This window comes from Mytilus trossulus, chromosome 3 (assembly GCF_036588685.1).
Source record: "Mytilus trossulus isolate FHL-02 chromosome 3, PNRI_Mtr1.1.1.hap1, whole genome shotgun sequence".
Classification (NCBI taxonomy): Eukaryota; Metazoa; Mollusca; class Bivalvia; order Mytilida; family Mytilidae; genus Mytilus; species Mytilus trossulus.
In genome coordinates, this window is record NC_086375.1 from 43,865,502 (window position 1) to 43,885,518 (window position 20,017).

A 20,017-nucleotide genomic window follows, 5' to 3' on the forward strand; every position below is an offset into this window, starting at 1 on the left:
ACATATAGAAAACAAAATGGTTATGGAGTAAACATTTGTGTGACATCAACTCAGACGATGCATAAAAACTCAGAATAATTAAGAAAAAGTTGGTTTCCCTATATACGTGTACCTGCAGTGTTGGTGTACGAGGCGTGTTTATGATTTTCAGTATGTTACTTGATATGAAAAATTGACAAAAAATAATATTTGACTTATAAAAGTAAATCCTGAGCCTGTAATAGCTGCTCTTCTTGTTCCATTTGAAATACTATAGTAATAGAAACAACGCTGTCGCCTTTCTTGATCTTTCTTGTTCTCATAGAATCATATGATATGAGCTCCATGTTCTGTGAACGTTTTTCTTAACTGTCGTATTAGACTGACCAGTGCATATTGCGCATGGCACTTTAAATGTATTTTAGCTCGAAAATTAACTTACATTTAGCTGGATTTATTGCCGTCGTAGTTCCATCTTGTCGTCTTTGTACTTTTATTCGATGACAACACGACGGGATTACGAGGTCTTCACGAAGTCGTGTTGCCATCGTAAGACCTTCGGGAAGCTTCGTAATTCATTCGTGTAGACATCATTATGTCAAATCTGCCCGATGGAAACGATGAAAACACGAATGCAATACGATGTTCAAAGATGCATTCCCGGTGACATTACGATGGTGAGGATGGTGATACGAACTCAATACGAATCCTCAACATCGGACACACCTTCGGGAATTTTTTAACATGTTAAAAAATTTAGAACCCTTCCCGAAGTTGTCCCCGAAGGCTAGAAAAAGTGGCCGATGGTTAAAGATGGTTAAAGATGGCACTACGAATAGCCCGATCTGGATACGATCAGTCCCGATTTTGAAAATTTCCACAATCTTGTTGTCATTGGCGTAAAAATCGGGACAGTGTGACGCGGGCATTATGGAATATCCGCTTCACAGATGAAAACGCAGATATGTTCCAAATTCCCTTTTCACGAATGTGACCTACCGAATTTGGCTTATTATCGGGTTTTTACTAACATGGGCAACACGACGGGTGTCCCATGCGGAATATGATCTGCTCACCCTTTTCGGAGCAGCTGAGGTCACTCATACCTTTTGGTTGGGTTCGTGTTGCTTGGTCTTTAGATTTCTATGTTATGTTTTGTGTACTATAGTTTTTCTTTTTTCTTTTCAATCCATGACGTTGTCAGTTATTTTTGTCTTATGCGTTTGTATGTCTGGTATCATTCGCCTCTCTTTGGTTAGGATTCGGTGTCATTAGGTACGTGCTTTTGCAGTAGTATGCTCACTTACGTTATGTCGAAACTACAGATAAGATAATATACAACTGAATTAAAAACGTATCAATTAAAAGAAATCATGTTAATGCATGTAAGATAATTACAACTGCCTTTTATGCTGCAGATACATTATTTGTATGTATAAATAGTCTTTATAATGCACATTATCTTGAAAGCATTAATTGGTCCGTCTGGTTGTAAATATAAGCGTACACAGGTGGTCGTCAAAATATCCGTCTTTATTTAATATCCAGACTAAACATTAAAGATAATATCAGAGACATCAAATGTACATCAATAGCAATCAAAAGACCATTGACCATCAAGTACAAGACTTTAAAAAAAGGAAGTTGTAAAAAGTAAAATCACAAAAATACTGTACTCAGAAGAAAATCAATACGGAAAGTCCATAATCACATGGCAAAATCAAATAACAAAACGCATCAAAAACGAATAGACAAGAACTGTCATATTCCCGACTTGGTACAGGCATTTTCAAATGTAGAAAATGGTGGATTAAACACCGTTCATAAAGCATATAAAAGAATCATTTAAAAGTTATGTTAGTTTAATTAATATATAGCAATGACACACATTGATACAGATAATATTGGTCAGTGTCTCTACATCGTTTTCCATGTGGACTTATACAATCTGAAAATAGCACCCCGTTTTCAATTCTCTCTCGGTTTTCATGAATAAAATTGCAAGATTTGCAAATGCTTGATTTGAAATGAAAATACAGAATACTGTCAAATTATGTCAATGATATGAATTGAAAAATGTATTATCAATTTTCTGTGAGATATCACTTTAACTTGTTATCTTTACTGCATTTTTAGCAATAAAATCTCATCTCATTAAGGGATTTTCCTTTGTCATTTATCCTTTACTAGATTAATACAAGAAACAACTTTTTCTAAAATAGTTTTAATCTTTCCAAAGGGAAATATGTATATTCATGGCGTGAAGATAATGTGGATACAAAAAAAAATAAAAGAGTTGCTAGCGTATATACAATTTAAGTCTCTTTCAACTTGCAATGGTATTTAAACATTTGAGTTTTCTACCCTTTACACAGGTATTTAGCATTCCACACTAAAAAAAATAATTGGTCCAGCTTTGTTTTATTAAGAGATTGTCAACTTAAGCATTTGTATCTAGTCTTCGGGAGGGGGGAATTTGACTTTGTAAAAACAAAAAAAGTCTATTTCACGGACATTACTAAGGTGCTTGATTGACAAAATATTTTTACGTTTGATGGAAGTGTTTTTCAACCAAACAATCGGCATTTCCGTGAAAACGTACTGTGCATCTTATTTTGTTCATTTTTTTTTGTTAATACATTTTTTGCTGTATGTTTTATCTAACGCAAAAAATATCATCAAATTAGCTGTAGGTTTGTTGTATGCATCAATTATCTTGGGTAAATAATAAATATACCAGTGTGGATGATAAACTCATCAAAAATACTAGGATCGAACATGTTATATTTGCGCCACACGCGAGTTGAATGACGCATCTCATAAAACCTCTTTGGGATCTCGATATGAGATGAATATTTTATCTATTATTTACAATAACTTTTATTAAAGGAATGTAGGGTTGTTCCATAACCTTTGATTCAACTTGTATCGTTTTTTTTTAGTATTACAATAAATATTCCCAATACCCCAATCACGAAGTCGATGTTTCTTTTTTATATTCAATTTAAAAGAACACAGTTATGATTTCATGAATGAATAACCAAAGCAAGATGAATTACTGCCGTATTTTTAACCTTAATTGGACAATAAAATTATAACAAACATATAAACAAGGTACTTTACTCTTATTTCAAACGAATAATTTTAATTACTTAAAAGCATTAAACAAAAGTAAGAAGTAAATTAGAGAAGGGAAAACATATGTTCGGTCAGGGCAACGATTCGAATCCGTAAACAAAGCCAAAATAGATTTTGAAATATATCAACAATACCAATGAATGAAATAAATAGGTTTAATCCACCATTTTATTCTTTCGAAAATACCTGCCCCATGTCAGGAATATGGCAGTTATCCTCCATTCGTTAGACCCTTTTATTTTGACTTTGTTTAGGGACTTTCAGCAACTCAGTGCAGGGTATCCAGACTAATTTATTTTTACAAGATGTAGATGCATCCTTTCGATATCTTTTTTATTCATTTTTTTTACATACTTTCAGTCTTGTTAATAATACTGTCATTTCAGTCTAAACTATAACGTATCTTATATCTTTCATGTAGTCCAATCAAATCAAATGCAAGTCAAATATAAATTTTTCCTAACAAAGTAATACAAGAATTCTTGTTTGGTACAAATATAATATAACGAACAAAACAAATCATGATACATTATACCTTATAATATATTGTAATGGATAATCAATGAAATACAAAATGAGTAAAATTAAATTGTAATACCCATAAATGAACAAATAAATAAATGAATGAATGAATATATAAATAAAGAATAAAGGAATAAATAAAGTAATTCATTAAATTAAAATAATAAAAATAAATACATAAATAAATACATAGCTAGATAAAAAGATATCTAAATAAATAGATAAATAAAGATAAATAAGTAAATAAGAATAAATATGGTTATTCAAAGAAAATACAAAATACTATGGATTTTTTTTTCGTGGAATACCACTTTGCGTTGATTTTGTGTGTATAGGTGAACCACGATTTTGAATGTTCAACGCAGAGGCGGATTTAGGGGGGCAGGGGGCCTGGGCCCCCCTTTTTGGGACAAAATTTGGTTTCTTATATAGGGAATCACTGAAGCGTGACTGGAGCGGGCCCCCTCTTAGTTCAGTCAGTGGGCCCCCACTTATGAAAATTCCTGGATCCGCCACTGCAACGAGATACACAAATTATTTTGGTCCATATGTAGACTCTTGCATAATAACAAAATCAAACACATTCTCATGAAGCCACAAAATGTGTAAATAAATTAATTCATAGTATGTTCTTCTATCAAGGAATTAAAAAGATAAGGAGTGTATGAAACATATTTATTTAATTTGCCGCTGCTACTGTAACTGCAGTACATGTACAATTTATAATCCCCTTCCCGTCCACTCCTGTTTATTTGGTCCGGCCATTTTATTTCTGTTCATGGTTGCTGATTGTTGTATGTTCGGATAAAAATAAACTCATCATAGACACCAGAATAAAAATAATAAAAACATATATATATTTACGCCAGGCGTGTGTTTCGTCTACAAAGGACTCATCAGTGACGCTCGAATCAAAAAATGTTTAAGGCCAAATAGAGTACGAAGTTGAAATTGAAATTTACTAAGATAAACGCTGTAATATAATTTTTGACGATACCTTTGATCAATATCAAAGGTATAGAATATGTAAATTATGTAACACTGAAGTTGAAGATGAAATTCATTTTCTTCTTCAGTGTCCTGTTTTAGAAAATAAAAGATCTGAATATATAGATTACTTAAATAAGGTTAACAAAAACTTTAAAAGCCTCCCAAATAAATCTAAATTAATATGGTTAATGTCATCTGAGGATAATGTTATAATTAAAAAAGTAAGTTTATTATTGTGTACTTTATTCAAAGAGAGAAAATCAATTCTAGATACAGTTTAGTCACCGGTAGTTTGTCCATCTATATTATATTGTAAAACTATATATATATATATATATTCATCTATTTTGCAGATATTATTTGGGTGAAAAAAACTTGACTTTGTTTAATTGTTAAATAATCAATGTAATCAATATGTAATCACTTGTATGAAATTGAACTTAATTGTACTGCTCAAATTATTGGGCGTCATAATTGACAATAAAAAACTTTGTATTGTATTGTATATCATCTACTGATATACATGTACTTGCATTAGAAAATTTATAATTAATACTTATTTAATTTAGGTACTACATTAAAAGTCCTAATATACCATATTCACAAAATTTATGCATGTAAACTAGTTGAAAATTTAACTGCAGGCAAAATTCAATCATATGTTACATTCTAAAAAGTTTCAGGAACAACAGAATTTGATTTACACAAACAACAAGTATTACATCTCATCAAATGAACGCTTTTCTCTCTGAACGTTTTGTCATAATATCCATAGATAACTGGGTTAACAATGTTATTCCAGACAAACATTTCTCGAAAAAAAGCCAGAAGTGAAAGCTCAGCTTTACTTTTATCTATCCACAAGTTATCGCTTCCAAGTGACATAAAAAGAATAATAAACTGTGGAATATATGATAGGAAAAATGCAATGGCTACCATCATAAACATGTATGAAAATGTGTGTGAAATGTTTTCTTTTTTCACTGCCTTTCGCTGCTGAAAGGTGTTCGCTGACTTTGAAGTTTCTTCGCTGAACTGTCCAGACACCGACGGTAACTGATCTATTTCAACACTGGTAGTGGGTTTGTGAAACGCTGACTGATCAACCCTAGTCATTTTCATTCTTATATGAATCTGCTTGTAAATTTTTCGCCCAATCAAAATATTCAGCAATAACATTCCGCTCATAATCACAAGGATAAAGACAGTTGCAAAAACAATAAATACAATGAAACCAGCATCTATACCATTTATATCAATTTCACAAACAAATCCAGTTACATTAAGTTCTGAGTTGTAAACTTTGACTTCTTCATTGTAAAATGCTAATGCGGTAGTAGGGATGAGAGAAATCCCGAACGTCAATCCCAGCGCCACTCTTTTCCAATACAATGTCATCTGTTTTCCAAAAGGTCGACAAACCTTTAGATATCTATGTAAAGCTATTACAAACAAAAGAATTATTGACGAGAGCCCAGTAATATTAACTGGAGTCCAACATAATTTACACAACACTGATCCACGAAAGTTAACTGGGTTCAGTTTTCTTGCAAACTCCAATGAACATCTAAAAGTGCAAGCCAAAAGATCTAACAATGCAAGCCATGGAATGAAATACCGATCGTCAACGTTCTGTTTCATTTTATACTTGTAGACAATCATAACTAAAGTGTTGCCAAATAATCCAAGTAAAATATAAACTATTAGAAGTACGTCGTTGCCGATATAAATTTGAACTTGTTCATCGTTCCATTGCTGAAGTTTTAGTTCCTGTGATAAGTCCATGTCGTGTCCTGAATAGAAGCAAAATTAACAATGAGAAGATATCCGATTTTATAATTACTTATACAGCTTGTCTAATTGATTTTCTTTTTTTGCAAGATATACTGAATGATCAGCATTTTTCTTTTTTATTTTCTTTTTAATTTAAATGAAAACGTGAATTGTATTATATAATGAAATTTTCAAACGAAAACATCTCTTTCATCTGAATATTAATATCATATATATTATATAAACTTAATGGATGTTTTAGCTGTTACGACATACATATCCTAGAAAAAAACGTCTCGGAGGAAATAATAGTATGGGATTGATTTTTCAATGGACGACACAAATCAAACATACATTCTAATATATCTTACAAATGAATTGACTAAAATTTTGACATAAAGGTCTAAATATCAAATTGATCAAATATTTACCTGTAAGGTTGAAGAATATCTTGATTTTTAATTTTTGTATCCCTAAAATCCCCTAAAGTCGTCTTCTTTTAAGATTTAAATCCAATTGTACGTAGCAGACACAAACCAAAAATGTAAGTCATATATCTTTTATTTAATTCATGACATTTTATCATTGAAATACCGAAAAGAGGCAAAAAATGCGTTTTGAAGCTTTTAGATCGAATATCCTTATATAGTTGCTTCAAATATTTCACTTATACCATTTAATCTTGAATAAAACAATGAATTTACGCAAAGAAAACTATAATTATCTATCGCTTTTTTTTTTTAATTGTCCGCATATTAATGATAAAAAGTATTAAGTTACTAAACGTCCAATGCCAAATATAACTAAGCACATAATATCAGAATTTGACAAAAAAACATTTGATCTGAAAATTGGTCGATGGGAATGAACTTCAATTGAAAATGATGTCATGCTTGATTTAAACGGAAGTTTTGTCTTGCAATTAGTCATCCCTAGAAGGTTATTTGGAGGGTTCTTTACCACTTTCCTTCTCATTGCATCGTATTATTCGTCCCAATAAAAGCGTTCTTTGATATGTATTTATACATTGTACTCAGCCAAATAGACAAACTTTTTCATAATCGGTTTACTGTTAGCAGCAAAGAGAAGTTCAGGTAACATTTATATATATATATATATGTTACAGTAAATAGGTGAAAATAGGAATTACAAGTATTTCCTAAACATTTCAGTAAATACCTGTAAATACTAGCCTATTTAATTACATGTATGTACTAGTTGTTTCAATGATTATTAGTATTCACTGATATTTTTTGTCATTTTAACAGATATTTACTAACTTGATATTTTTGTTTTAAAGTTAAAGATATTATTCAAGATACCAAATAACAAGGTAAAAGGCTAGGTATGTCAGTGCTTACTTAAAGAAGGATTAAGGAATAAAAGGCACATCAAAAGTTTCTACTCTTTAGTGTTTGTGAATTGAAACTGGAAATTGGTTGTTTTAAAAGTTTAGAATCTCTCTAACAACCAGTCCAGCATGCAAGACAAATGATATCCATCCAAAATTGAGAAATACATTTGTGAGTAGTTTAAAGGCAATTTCGTCAGCTATTTTTGATGATTAACATTCGATTATGACAAATTTTTATTAAATAATCTTGATAATTCTTAAAATCTCATAATTTCTTAAAATTAAAATCCCAACAGGTATACTTCGCATATAGACTTGCCCAATGAAATAAATTACATCCCTTTTGCAAAATAGGTCCATTTACGACTCTTTTGTCAGATTGTTGCGATGAAGCTGACATTCACCACTAACAAACTTATACAATTTGATGGTGTTAAGAGTCACATTTCATATTTCTGTGTTTCTCTTTTTATGAGTTTTTCAAGACCTCCAAACTTAAGCTTATATACCTACAACAAAGTTTTATCATCGTTTTTACCTGTTAAAGAATCTTTTTTTGTGGATTGAATAAGTCAGCTAAATGGTACATCCTTTTTGTTTTACTTTCAATGTTGTCATTCTGTTTCTTTTTGTAGAGCCTGCGACTTTTGTCGCAAAAGCGAGACATAGCAAACCATTCTGTCATCAGCAGAGTACACAAATATTGTTAAAGTTCTTTAATTTTGTAACTTTCATACATTATCATGGATTTCTACTAAACTACAACAGAAGCTTGTGAATGATCATAAGATAATTTTCAAGAAGTAAATTTTATAAAAACAAAATAAAGTTTTCCCGTATTTTCCTGATAAATAGACTTAGTTTTCATGCCAGTTAACATAACATTTCCACTGTGGTTAAAGTTTTTTAAATTTAAATATCTTTCTTAAAATATCCTGGATTTCTAACAAACTTGGACAGAAGCTTGTTTATAATCAAAAGAAAATATCCAGAAGTAAAGTTTGTAAAAAAAAATTGTTCTTCGTATATTCCTGATAAATGGACTTTGTTTTTTTTCCATTTACTCTGTGTTCCAAGTTTTTTTTAAACATTTATCTAGACTTCACAAACCATCCTGGATTTTAACCAAATTTGGACAGAAGTTTCTTACAGTACTTGTCAAAAGATAGTATCTAGTGGAATTTTTTTTTTCATTATTTTTGTTGAGCCTGCGACCAATAGCAAAAGTACTGTAGGTGACATACTGATTTCCGCAAAACCCTTGCAATTTTAAATCTGAATACATTGATAACCTTTCTCTAGCTAGGGGTTGAATTGAGAGTCTAATGAAAATGTATGCAATGATGTTCAATTATCAACTTGCAAGTAAACAATTCATCAACCATGTGTCTCAGCTTAACAACAAAACAAAATCAAATTTTATTTTGTTTATGCCTCGCTAATCCTCCTATAACAAAAAGGTACATTTTAGGCTGAACACTTTTTAAGAATAATCACTGATCTACAATAGTTAGTATTACCATAACATGCATAACTTTTGATCAGCTGACCATATTACAACATTGTTATAAAAGTTAGTAAAAAGGTGTAAAGAATCATTTTAAAATTAGTAATTATTTGTTATAACTAGGCCGTTTCAGGAATTACTTGTATTTACTAAGTACATTGGGAAATACATGTAATTTCAAAATTTTAGTAATTACATTTCACCTATTTACTGTAACATATACATGAGTCAACCCTATGGGAAAGACATATTTAAAAAACTCTACAAAGAATTGTTGGCTTATTCTGAAATGGGAACTTACTACGAGATACTCAACAAAAATGAACACATATCCATATTTACAAGAGTCAATCCTATGGTCATTACATATTCCCTAAAACTCTGCAAAAATATGTGAAAGTTAAATCTGAGGATTATGAAATTTAAAAAAATGATAATAGGCATCTGAGATTACGAAAATTGTAATATTAGTACTTAAAATTGCTGAACCCAAAAAAGCTAAGAAGAAAAATTGAATGTATAAAGTGTTTTTACTTTTGTTTTGATAAATTGATCGATGAGACGATATAGTTTTGTCCATTTTGAAGAGAAATATTGTATACGATGACCCTATCATGAAAAATGACAAAACTGAATATTTATCTCTAAATGGCAATTTACTCATTGTACACAAAACTTGTATAGGACATACATGGACTAGAACACAACTGCGATATCGCGAGTTCGTGACTGAGTTAACCTAACTACGCTTGTTCTTATACTGGATGTTATGTATTCATATTGTCATCTGATAAGGTGAGCTGTTTTCTCTGCCTTTAAATTCTTTCTGTTTGAACCCGTCCTGGTTTTCTTACTAATATTATTTTAAAATTTTGTCTTTGGCAATTCATAATTTTGTTATATTATAGTAAAATTATGAATTGCAAAATACAAAATTTGAAAATAACACTAATACCGTATAAACTATGTGTAACAAAGATTGATATAAGTAGTGTCAATCCTTGAATAATGACTTTTTTCAGTGTAATTATAACCCTTGCAGAATGACTGAGTTCAGGTGTGATTATGACCTTTGTAGATTGCCAATCTCATATACATCGATTGATGGTGCGCCTAGCAGAGGCGGAACGTACCGGTAGTTAATAGGTGGCATATATACTGTTGGTATCGGTATAGGATTCGACCATGAACTTGTTAATTATTCGTAGTATTAATATGTGGAAAACAAAAGGTCCTTGAATGGTGTAATTTTTTTCAAAGTCATTGTCCATTATTTTATTTATATTTAAAATTGAATTCTTCGTATTGTATTTTTCTTTTCATGCCGATAACAAATCGTATTTCGTTATTCTAGTATTAAAGGTTGTAGCAAAATAACATATTTTTTTAACATATTTTTTTTAGAAAAAAATAGAGTTATTGTTTGAGGTCCAGCAGCAAATAGTTCATACATTTCAAGAAGAATTGGAGACTATTTTGGTTGAAATTGAAAATAGTTGGCTTAAGTGTACGATTTTACTTTGTTGTAATAAAATTAACGGTAACAATTGTAAACTGTGCTTGGTATGAATCCTACAATATAAGTAGTTATCAAAGATACCAGGTTAATTTCGTCTACATAGACTCATCAGTGACGCTCAGATTAAAATAGTTAGAATGCCAATAACGTACACAGTTTAAGAGCACTGCTGATCCAAAATTCCAAAAAAAGTTGTGCCGAATACGGCCCAGGTTATATTTGCTTGGGATAAGGAAATCCTTAGTATTTCGAATAATGCATACGTATGTACACAGTAAATTTATTAAAATGACCATATAATTGGTATATATGTCAAAACCGAAGTGCTGACTACTAGGTTGGTGATACACTCGTGGATTATCGCAGTTTTTTTTAACTACCGTCAAACAGAACGATTTTTTGGCTCATTACTACGGTGTCATATTCTGCAATATCAGCCTGACAAGGAATTTTTAATCATCCAGGGACAAATGTCATAACATAAACCTAATAAGAAATTCGTTGTAATAAAAATGTAGTGGAAATGTCGGTCCTTGGTTCATTTGGTTATGTAAAGCCGAACCACGTGTCCACATCATGATGATATAATGATCATCCAGAGCTAATATCACTTGTATTGATAAGGCGCTAACAATTAATACACCCTTTCTTGAAAATATTATATTCGACATAAAAAGTCGTCAACCCCCAAAAATATATCTGGCAAGTGGTATGTTCTGAAATTCAGTATGCTACACACAAAGGTGTTTAGTTTTGACTTTTTTTTACTTGATCAAACTGTCTTCTATATCATCAGATTTTATATGTGTAGACACCACATCTCCGATTATTCATAGAAGTTAATCATACAAATAAACCATCATAGATACCAGAATTGAAATTTTGTATTAGCACCAGAAACGCGTTTTGTCTACAAAAGTTTAATCAGTGACGCTCGAATCAACAAAGTTAAAAAGGGAAAATAAAGTATGAAGTTGTAGAGCATTTGAGATTAGAGACTATGACTTCTAAAACTTGGTAAAATACCGCTTAGGTTATCCATTTAATGATAATTCATGTTAACACAGAAATCCTGACTACTGGGCTGGTGATACATTAGGGTAATAAAAAAAAACCAAAGTCAACGTGTAAAACATCTTTTTTCAATTTAACAAACAAGGACTTTTTGTCAAATGGGCTATATTGATTGTTTTCTTAATCGCAACTTATTTTAATTGTACATTAAACATAGGGAATTGTGAAGAAAATTAAAAAAAAAATATATTATAATTGGTTTCATTAAATTTCAAATTTTGGCCACGGTTTTACCTTTTTTTCTTAAAATGTTCAGTATGGTAATTGTTATCTTATAGTTCGTTTCTATGTATGTTGTATAATTGAGGTTTTTTGTTTTTTGTTTTTTTTTTTGCACTTCAGTGTTTCTGACGTGTCGTTTTTTTCCTCTTATAGATGATGTGTTTCCCTCGGTATTAGCTTGTCACCCGGATTTGTGTTCTTTCAGTCGAATTATGACTTTTGAACAGATGTTTACAAACGTTGCCCTTATTTGTTTGCAAGCTTTTCTACAATAATGCCATTCATGCAGTTGGGAATTTTTCAGACTGATTATGCATAACTTGCAAAGCTTATTGTGGTGATGGATGGTCTTTTGATTATATATTACATCTGAGAATTGCATAAGAACCTCATGTTGAATCACTTTACCGTAAACTTGAAAGCTCGATTTAAAGTCAGTTTGAACAGAAAATAATGTTTCAGTGTGTTTTTTTTTTTCTTTTTGTGAGTTCCAACAATATAAAATTGAGAATGATGTTTGTGGGATATGTCAAAGATACAGACTATAAAATAACTTATCCAATAATTCAAATATAGAAACAAAAAAGAGTCTATTTTGGTATTAGTGTAGTATGTATTTCTACTTGAATTTGTACTAAACATAGAATTGAGAATAGAACTGGGGAATGTGTCAAAGAGAAAACAATCTAACAAAAGAGTAGAAAACAGCTGAGGACCAACAATTTATCTTCTACACAATGGGAAAGTTCTACATGCGGAGTTCAGTTGACTCTAAACAAAATTTTCAGTAAACATTGACATCACATTTAACTTCAAAATATATAAATGAACTAAATTTATATTTTATCGTGTGTTTTTCTATGTTGTGAAGTGGTACTATTGTGTCAGAAAAGAGAGAAGTTTTGGTTCAACTAAAACGTTTAATCCCGCTGCAAATGTTTGCACATTTCCTAAGTCAGAAATCTGATGTACAGTAAATGTCGTTTGTTTATGTAATTTATACGTGTTCCTCGTTTCTAGTTTTTTTTTAGAGATAAGACCGTTAGTTTTCCCGTTTGAATGGTTTTACAAAAGTAATTTTAGAGCCCTTTATAGCTTGTTGGTCGATGTGAGCCAAGGCTCGTGTTGAATGCCGTACTTTGACCTATGATGGTTTACTTTTATAAATTGTTATTTGGATGAAGTGTTGTCTCTTTGGCACTCATACCACATCTTCCTATATCAAATAAAGTAAAAAGACATAGATGTACAAGACTAAGGAAGGCTAAAGACTCCTTACTTGGGATAGGCTCAAAACTATGGCAGGGTTTAATATGTTTTGTGAGATATCAACCCTCCCCTATATATCTATTCAACGTAGAAGAAAAAAAAGCATAGAAATACGCACAGTAAAACTCAGGATTAAGGAAGTCCGAATTCATGCCAGAGCATGTAACAAAAGAAACTTACGAAATGACAATGATACACAAATTAACAAAGTACTACTAGCAGATACTGACATGTAAGCTCTAAACCGCAGTTCAACTGATTGAAAGATTATGTCTTCATCTTATGAAAAATCAAGCTAAATCCCCCCCTTTTATATCCTACTATGCCTATTGTAGTAAATATCATTTTTTTCCAATAAGGAATTTCGAATGCAACAGTCACTCGAGGACTAAAATTAAAGATATTGATTTTTTAACATATTATTCAGTCCTACTGCTGAATAACATACTATGTTTCCTTAATTTTTGGATCAAAACATGAAAAAGTCAAAAAGAAAAACTTGCAAAGAAAAAACTAGACATCGCTTCATTCCTTGCCTAATTTGTCTTTTCTATTTTGGTGTTTGTTTCGGCTTTTTGTTTACTGTTGTTCATGTTAATGTTTTTTTCCTGGCAATCTCTAGGATAAATTGATTTTCTTGTAAGCTTTGCACATAAGGGTTTGTAACAATGATTAATTACAACAAATATGATATATTTCATTTTGTACAAATCTGTAAGAAATCAAATCATATCAAGTATTTATCATTAATGTCAAGTTCCCAAAGGTGACATTACCAAGCAATTGTTATTAACAGAAACACAAAATAAAGAACAGACATCATAAATTATGCAGTATAATATGATATGACAGATAGCGCAATAGATGAAATAAAATGCAGAGTGAGTAGAATTTCATCGTTATATCAAGTGATACAGGAGGCGTTTACATCAACATCGTTTATGAAGTTGTATATTGTTAAAATTAATTGACCCCTTTAAACAAGTTGATAAATATAAAAAACAAAAATCAATCATTAATTCGGTGTCAAGCTACGTCTTATATTTCATAATTGCCACAAGGTTAGGGTTGCTTTCGATTCCTTCTTGTCAATTTCTATGAAAATAAAGGTTCGGATACCCCCGATGGTTGAAAATATGTTTTAAGATGATTCGAGTGGGTGCAATAACTATGGTATCAAAAGATGACGACTATTTATAGTCATATGATGACAGTAAGGGAATCTTTAAACAAAATTAACAAACCAGCGATGGTAAATAATCCATTGTTTCGAGAGCTGAAATACTTACAGAATATTGACTTCTATAGATGAAATCAATATGAGATACATGCCTAAACTAATAAACTCGTCGGACTGCTCTTACACATATTGAAATATAGATATAGGTAAGCAATCACTTTAACGATACATGTTGGTATAGAAAAAAATACAATAATTATTTGCTCTATTTTTCATTTTTTTACTAAACTTATTATACTATGTTCAAATCATGTATGCATAAAGCAAGTTGGACTTTAAGCGCATACAAAAGTTACTTGAATGTTCAATCCTATCGTGTTTCGGGAACAACCGAATGTGTTGGACACAAACAACAGCTATTACATCCTAGCAAGTGAATGCATTTCTCCCTAAACGTTTTGTCATAATATCCATAGATAACTGGGTTAACGATATTATTCAAAACATTCATTTCGCGAATAATCGCCAAAAGTGAAAGCTCAGCTTTACTTTTATCTATCCAAAAGTTACCGCTTCCAAGCGACATAAAAAGAATTATAAACTGTGGAATGTATGATAGGAAAAATGCAATGGCTACCATCATAAACATGTACGAAAATGTGTGTGAAATGTTTTCTTTTTTCATTTCCCTTCGCTGCTCAATAGTTTTTAATGTGTCTTCTTTGAGGTGGCTAGAAACTATAGGTAACTGATCTGTTCTATCTTTTGCTTTGGTAACCGCTGACTGATCAGTCCTGGTCATTTTCATTCTAAAATGAATCTGCTTGTAAATTTTTCGACCAATCAAAATATTCAGCAATAACAATCCGCTCGTGATTATAAGGATAAAGACAGTTGCAAAAACGATAAAAACGACGAAACCAGCATCTATACCATTAATATCAATTTCACAAACAAACCCGGTTACATTGAGCTCTAAGTTGTAAATTTTTACTTCGTCATTGTAAAAGGTTAATGCAATAGACGGAATGACAGAAATACCGAACGTCAACCCTAATGCCACTCTTTTCATATTCAAATGCATCTGTTTTCCGAAAGGTCGACATACCTTTAAATATCTATGTAAAGCTATTACAAACAAGAGAATCATTGACGAGAAGGCAGTTATATTAATTGGAATCCAACATAGTTTACACAACATTGACCCACGAAAGTTAAATGGTTTCATTTTTCTTGCAAACTCAAATGAACATCTAAACGTGCAAGCCAAAAGATCTAACAATGCAAGCCATGGAATAAAATACCGATCGTCAACGTTCTGTTTCATTTTATACTTGTACACAATTATCACTAATGTGTTGCCAATTAATCCAAGGAATATATAAATTATTAAAAGTACGTCGTTGCCGATATAAATTTGAACTTGTTCTTCGTTCCATTGCTGAAGTTTTTGTTCCTGTGATAAGTTCATGTCGTCTCCTGAATAGAAGCAAAATTAACAATAAGAATAAATAATAAAAATAAAAATAATAAATTAGATGTCAGCTGGTATTACTAATTAAAAGGCCTGAATAAAATTGGTTTTCATTTTCTGCAGGATAAACTTAAAGGTTTGCATTTTTCTTATTGTTTTCTCTCATTTAAACGAAATTGTGGAGTGTATTATGCAATGATTTTTCCATACTATCACTTTTATCTGAATATTATTATCATATAATCTAAACTAAAGCATTCTTAGCTGTTAAGACACAAATATCTTAGATAAAAGTTTCAAAGAAAATGATTGTATGGAAAGATTATTGCAATGAACGACAGAAATTCAACCTTAATCAGAACGCATCTTAGAAGAGGGTGGTAAAGGGTTATTTTTGTGAAACGTTTTCGGTCTTTTTCTCAAGAATTTTTATGTTTTGATATTAAGGTCTCGTTTTCTCTTGTCTGGTTCGACGTGGCGTGCTTCGTGTTCCCTCTTACAGATTATCCGTTTTTGTGTCGGTACTCTTAATTTCCCTCATTTCATTACACACAGGTACGACGAAAGAAAAAAATATATCTCGTTGATGTGACCAACGATAACCTATATAATTACTTTTTTTCCATAATATTTACGATTTTATTTTATAGATCCGGTCTTTTTTTCTTTCAATTTTTCTTTTGATGCAACGTTTTCAAGATTTTTATTTCAAGTATTTGCATGTTCAGAGCCCTCTTTACCACCCTTTTAGAAATAAATTGACTGAACTTTTAGCATACTCCTTTGAATATCAAATGCATTAAATATTTACCTGTAAGATTGAAGACTTTCTCAACTAGTGAATTTCTGTCTCTAAAAATCACATAAAATAGTCTTTGTGTTTTAAATCCAATTGTACGCACCAAACCAACTTATTAAGTAATATATTTATTATTTCGGATAAATATGTCTACAAATCTCTCTTAGTATTTGATTCTTAACATTTTATAGTTCGGATACTGAAAACAGGCAAAATTGCGGAAAGAAGATTTAGCTAATATATCCGTCCTTACATTGTTGCTTTAAACGTCCCACTTATATAACATTTAATTTTGAATGGAACAATGGTCTTACGAAAAGGAAATTACAATGATATGTCGCTCTTATCAAATTGTCCGGATATTAATAATCATAAATAATTGGGTTTTATTAACGGTCAGTGTTAAATATAGCTATGCACATGATATCAGAATAACATTAGATTTGAAAGTTGATCGATTGGCATGAAGTCAGGAGCCTGTAATTCAGTGGTTGTCGTTTGTTTATGTGTTACATATTTGTTTTTCGTTCATTTGTTTATATAGATAAGATCTTTAGCTTTCTCGTTTGAATTGTTTTACAATGTATTATCGGGGCCTTTTATAGCTGACTATGCGGTTTGTGGTTTGCTCATTGTTGAAGGCCGTACGGTGACCTATAGTTGTTTATGTCGGTGTCATTCTTGTGGACAGTTGTCTCATTGGCAATCATATCACAACTTCTTTTTTATATGAAGGACAGATTTTAGTCTGCAACTTAAAAATGAGGGCAAGTTTGATAAACGAAGTTGTGTTTTGCATTAAGTCACCACTGGAATGTTATTTTGAGAGTTTTTTAACACTTCCCTACTCATTGCATGGATTATACGCCTCAATATGACTGTACTTTGCTATGTATTAATACACTGTACACATTTCTTTAAAATTGGTTTGAATTGGAGGTACAGGTGAGTCGACACTATGCTCACTTGTGATGAGCAAGAAAAGGAATTTGATTTTTTTTTCTTCTTAATTGATAATCAGTGTTACACGGACCGAAATTGCTTTATTATATCCCGAACGAATTTAGAAACGCAACACTAGATTATTTTTGTGTAATTTTTGAATGAATATGTCAACGTCAAAAGAGATGACTGCTTGTTACTAACGCCAAAATGATTGTCAGAAAGGTCAACAAATTCTGTCTGACATTTTTTGGGTTCTGTTTTACACCTTCTGATTTTGCATTTGTTCAACCCATTAATTGTTTTTGGCAATTATGCAGTTGGAACTTGAGGGCTTTACATGTTTTCCTTCCGTCAATTCTTTGGCAATTCAGTTCATTGGAAACATTTATGGCATGAATCTGTACTCAATGGCACTCGGTAATTTGGTTAGCAGTTGACGTTGCGGCCGTAAAAATGATTGACAAATGAGGTTGCATAATCAAATTCTGTTGATGTGTTTCATTGTCACTACACGTTGATCTGTTCAATGATAACCAGCAACAAATCTTGTCTACTTGTATCGTTGTCGGAAGGACAGCAGAACGAGTTTCTGAAGTCATACGGTATGGTTGCAGCACATTTATGTTTTCATGTTTGCAGTATTCTTAAGGGATAATTCAGTCTTTGTTTGGTTTTTTTTTCTCAGACTTGGCAAAATGGAGATGCAACATTTAAAAAAAAGTAAGTAAGGCAAAGGGTTGAAAGAACTGTTTCACAAAGCAAAAAAACTGAAACAATCTTTCATGGGACCAAAATTTCGCTTTAAGACTTCAAAATTCGGTATGTTCAATAACCACAGGTAAATCAGATTTTGATTTTTTGTAAGGAGAAAGAAGCATGATAAGCATGAAAAGTAGTTGTAAAAGAATCAAAAAAGATTTGGTAAAAAAAATCAACAAAATGAGTGTTGCGTTTCTAAAGTCGTTCAGTATACGTTGTATGTAAAAAAAATAAACTTAACAAATATAACATGTAATGTATTAATGTAAAAAAGGCATGCTTCAAACTTTGACTTGCCTTACTCGGACCTTTTTAAATGATGACCATCCTCCAATAATTTGTTGTTTCAGTTAAGACCAACATGATAGAATTTTTGAATGACTGTTCAGGAAAATTCGAATTTTATGTATCAAATTATATTACAATATCAACGCACACACTATTAGTATGTATGAGAAAAGCGGTTTGGGTCACATGAACCTTTTACTTCACGAAAATAACAAAAGTGAACTTATCTCTAGAGTTGTCTCCCATTTTGGGCTAACTGTTTCTTAACGTTATGACCATCCGCTTACAACCAGAGTATGGTCCAGTCTCATTCAAAATCGCTCGGCCAATAATGTGTAGGCTTACTCTAAAGATTATGAAATTAAAAAAAAAAGATTATAATGGGCATCTGAGATACAAAAATTGTTATATTTAAAATGTTTGTCTTTGAACGTTCCCTATCACGGTAAATCCAGATAAGCTATTGAAACAAATTAAATGTATAAAGCGTTGCTTTAGTTATAATACATTATTGTTTACGATGACCCTGTCATGAAAAATGTCAAAACTCAAATCTTTATCTCCAAATGTCAATTGACATATTCGTTTCTATGAAATAGTTATCAAAGGTACCAGGATTATAATTTACTACGCCAGACACGCGTTTCGTCTACATAAGACTCAACAGTGACGCTCATATCAAAATATTTATAAAGCCAAACAAGCACAAAGTTGAAGAGCATTGAGGATCCAAAATTCCAAAAAGTTGTGCCAGTATGGGCTAAGGTAATCTATGCCCTGGATAAGAAAATCCTTAGTTTTTCGAGAAAAAAAATCAAAGTTTTGTAAACAGGAAATTTATAACAATCGATATAGGAAGATGTGGGGTGAGTGCCAATGAGATAACTCTCCATCAAAATAACAATTTAAAAAAGTAAACCATTATAGGTCAATGTACGGCCTTCAACACGGAGCCTTGGCTCACACCGAACAAGCTATAAACGATCACACCGAGGTGTTGACTACTGGGCTAGTGATACCCTCGGGAACGAAACGTCCAACAGCAGTGGCATCGACCCAGTGGTGTAAATAGTTATCAAAGGTACCAGGATTATAATAACTATGAAACATATTTTAGCCGTATACATGTAACTCATGCACGAACAATTTGAATAAAAAACTCACTCATCGTAGAAACAAGGGTTGCAACGTTGTATTTGTGCCAGACGCGCATTTCGTCTACAAA

At 31.5% G+C, this 20,017-nt stretch overlaps 1 protein-coding gene across 1 annotated transcript; it reads right to left on the bottom strand.

Moving 5' to 3' along the window:
* Positions 1 to 14,111: 14,111 nt before the first annotated feature.
* LOC134709453 (cholecystokinin receptor type A-like) lies at positions 14,112 to 17,012 on the bottom strand. Its single transcript, XM_063569611.1, has 2 exons — positions 16,813 to 17,012; positions 14,112 to 16,006 (listed from the first exon to the last, which is right to left on the bottom strand). The coding sequence occupies exon 2, from the start codon at positions 15,996 to 15,998 to the stop codon at positions 14,898 to 14,900; it is 1,101 nt and encodes a 366-aa protein (XP_063425681.1). The 5' UTR covers positions 15,999 to 16,006; positions 16,813 to 17,012; the 3' UTR covers positions 14,112 to 14,897.
* Positions 17,013 to 20,017: the final 3,005 nt, after the last annotated feature.